The sequence below is a fragment of the Agrilus planipennis genome, unplaced genomic scaffold, assembly GCF_000699045.2.
Source record: "Agrilus planipennis isolate EAB-ADULT unplaced genomic scaffold, Apla_2.0 scaffold2605, whole genome shotgun sequence".
In the NCBI taxonomy this organism is placed as follows: domain Eukaryota; kingdom Metazoa; phylum Arthropoda; class Insecta; order Coleoptera; family Buprestidae; genus Agrilus; species Agrilus planipennis.
The window spans coordinates 1-2,573 of record NW_020441255.1 but is presented as its reverse complement, the minus strand read 5'-3'; the positions used below and the strand labels follow the sequence as shown (position 1 = coordinate 2,573).

General features: G+C 30.3%; 1 protein-coding gene across 1 annotated transcript; it reads left to right on the top strand.

Moving 5' to 3' along the window:
• The first annotated feature begins 834 nt into the window (after positions 1-834).
• Positions 835-1,747, top strand: LOC108743903. The gene is made up of 2 exons (XM_025980020.1): positions 835-1,107; positions 1,496-1,747. The coding sequence occupies exons 1-2, from the start codon at positions 916-918 to the stop codon at positions 1,673-1,675; spliced, it is 372 nt and encodes a 123-aa protein (XP_025835805.1). The 5' UTR covers positions 835-915; the 3' UTR covers positions 1,676-1,747.
• Positions 1,748-2,573: the final 826 nt, after the last annotated feature.

Below are 2,573 nucleotides of genomic sequence, written 5' to 3'. Positions count from 1 at the left end.
GGAGGGTTAATCTGTGAACACACTTATGCTCTACCCTGTACACATATTTCATAAAAAAAAAACATTGGGAAAGTGTACTTACCAAAAAAATACCTACATGAAACTTCAATTGATATAAACAATATATTTCTATACTTGCCAAAATTTGAAAGCATGCAAATATCAAGACAAAGGAAAATTTATAGAATATTTATTCAACATTTTTCCTTTGTCTGATAAAAGAAAATGTTGAACTTACATACAAGGTGCGTCAATTGACATCCTACCTGAAAGAAAATGAAAATAAGTATAAATGAGATAATACACATTGACTAAGGGATAACAATCAAAACATCTTGTATTTATAGCTTAAGTATATTTTATAAATTACGAATTTCCTGTTTTATAAATGAGAAGTCAAAATGAAAGTACCTAAGACTCGGCGATAAAGAGTTTCCGAAAGACAATCGTAGGGCCGGTGGTATGGCTTTGAAACAACCGGAACAGTCAAAAGATAAATTAAAACAAATAAACTCAATTTATGGAAAGCTATGGAATCAAAAATTAGCAATGTTTAATTCAGTTCCAAGCGCATAGTTTGCACGATTATTTAGTTCACTACATAACCTCAGTAACTTGCGCGTGACTTGTTATTACCTTTTAATTAAAAGACAAATTCTCATTTTCCATCTTTTTCGATAGTAAATATTCAGTATCCCGTACAAGTATCATCACTATTTTAATGAATTTTATTATTCGAAAAAAAGACCGGTGATTGTAACAGATGCGGCGGAAACATGGAAAGCTCAGGAAATGTTTTCCTTTGACTTTTTTAAAAACCTTTTTTTGATGACAGAAGGGGCAATAGAAGAACAATCAAACTGTCAATTTTTCCCATATAAAACGGAATTCAAGTCCCTATATGAAGCACTGAAAATGGACGAAAATCGATCAAAACTTGTGCCAGGAACAAAGCCGTGGTATATTGGTTGGAGTAATTGTAACAACGAGATAGCAAAAGAACTAAGAAAGTATTATGACACACCCTACTTTTTGCCTCCAACATCAGAAAATATGCCCCTTAGTTGGATTTTTATGGGGGGACCTGGTTTTGGAGCACTGATGCATGTAGGAAACAATAAATATTTATTTAATTATTTATAATTTCCGATTTCATTCAATATTTATGCAATTTCCAATTTAATTCAGACAAATATACAAAGGCATAGAAGGCCTAAACAATTTTTTTTTTTGAAATTTCAACTTGTAACTTAAAATTTCGATTTGTAATTCAAAATCTTAACTTGTAATTCGGAATTTCGACTTTCAACTGGAAAAATCGAATTTAAAGTTATAGATGATGTATAAAACACAAAATTTTAATTTGTTAAAAAACTGCTAGTAAAAATTAAAGATACTCCAACTAATTGTTAATTAAATTCTGAACTATTAACAGTTCTTTAATTTTATATTTCCATAAGGGCTGGAAAGTATTTAAATAATTTGTTATGTTTAGATAGACAACGTTCATTATCCTTCCTGGCAAGTGCAGCTAAGGGGAAGAAAAAAGTGGAAATTAGCCCCACCCCCTGAATGCTACTTTGTTTGCAAAGAAATCGAAGTAACGTTAGAACCGAAAGACATAAGTAAGTTGTACAAGACAATAGTCATACCATATATATTACTTTTATATTAGTTGTTGTAGATACTAATCGCTGGTATCATCAGACAACCGTTTTACCGGGAGAAATGAGTATTACAATTGGCGCAGAATTCGATTAATTTTTTTTTTTATTAAAAAAAAACAGTATGCTCAATACTGTTCCCAAAAAATGTAATATTGTTAGTGCGTGTTTATGGCATAATCTTGAACTATTTTTGGTTTCAATCAAGAATGTTATTTACAGAATTATGAAAGAAATTAAACAAACCTGTTAAATTATTTGGCTTTATCATTACTCCCATTTCAGTTTTGAACTCGAAGTAAAACGTTTCCGAAATCTCCTGCAGTTCTTCTAAATCTCTGAAATTAGATTAAAAGTCTAACAAATTTTTAAAAATCTTTCAAGTGAGTATTTTACAATAAAATTCATTACAAACCAAATTAAAACTAATAATAATGCATTATTATACATATATCATCCTTGGTCCATATATAGTGATGTCTTCCAACTTTCACTATCTCACTGTCCACTTCACACTTTACACAAATTTCAGGCGGTCGCGATTTATGTATTTTAGATTATTATACCCCACCGTGTTATTTATCGGTCATTTATCCTTAATACTAATAAGCAAATTTTTGGCAAGTATAGAATGTACAAAGTAAAAATCTTAAACAATAACATGCATCTTACTTTGCATCGAAGATTTTGATCCTCTTCTTTTCCAGGATAGTGGCAGGCTTGATAACCTGGAACAACAACTTACTATTAAAGAAAGACAATGATTTGAACTTTTTTTAATACTTTTAAAAACTTAAAAATGTAATTGAAAAAAACCTCCTCACTAACTTACATCCCTAGTATTACACATTATGGGATTTCTTCAGGGAAAAGGTAGTCTGTCTATGATCGTATATGTCGGTTGTTATA

Bases quoted from the DNA above. Each gene is read 5' to 3' on its own strand.
- LOC108743903 (XM_025980020.1), top strand. From the start codon at position 916: ATGGACGAAAATCGATCAAAACTTGTGCCAGGAACAAAGCCGTGGTAT. The intron at 1,108-1,495 runs GTAGGAAACAAT...TGTTATGTTTAG, and splicing joins GTTTTGGAGCACTGATGCAT to ATAGACAACGTTCATTATCC.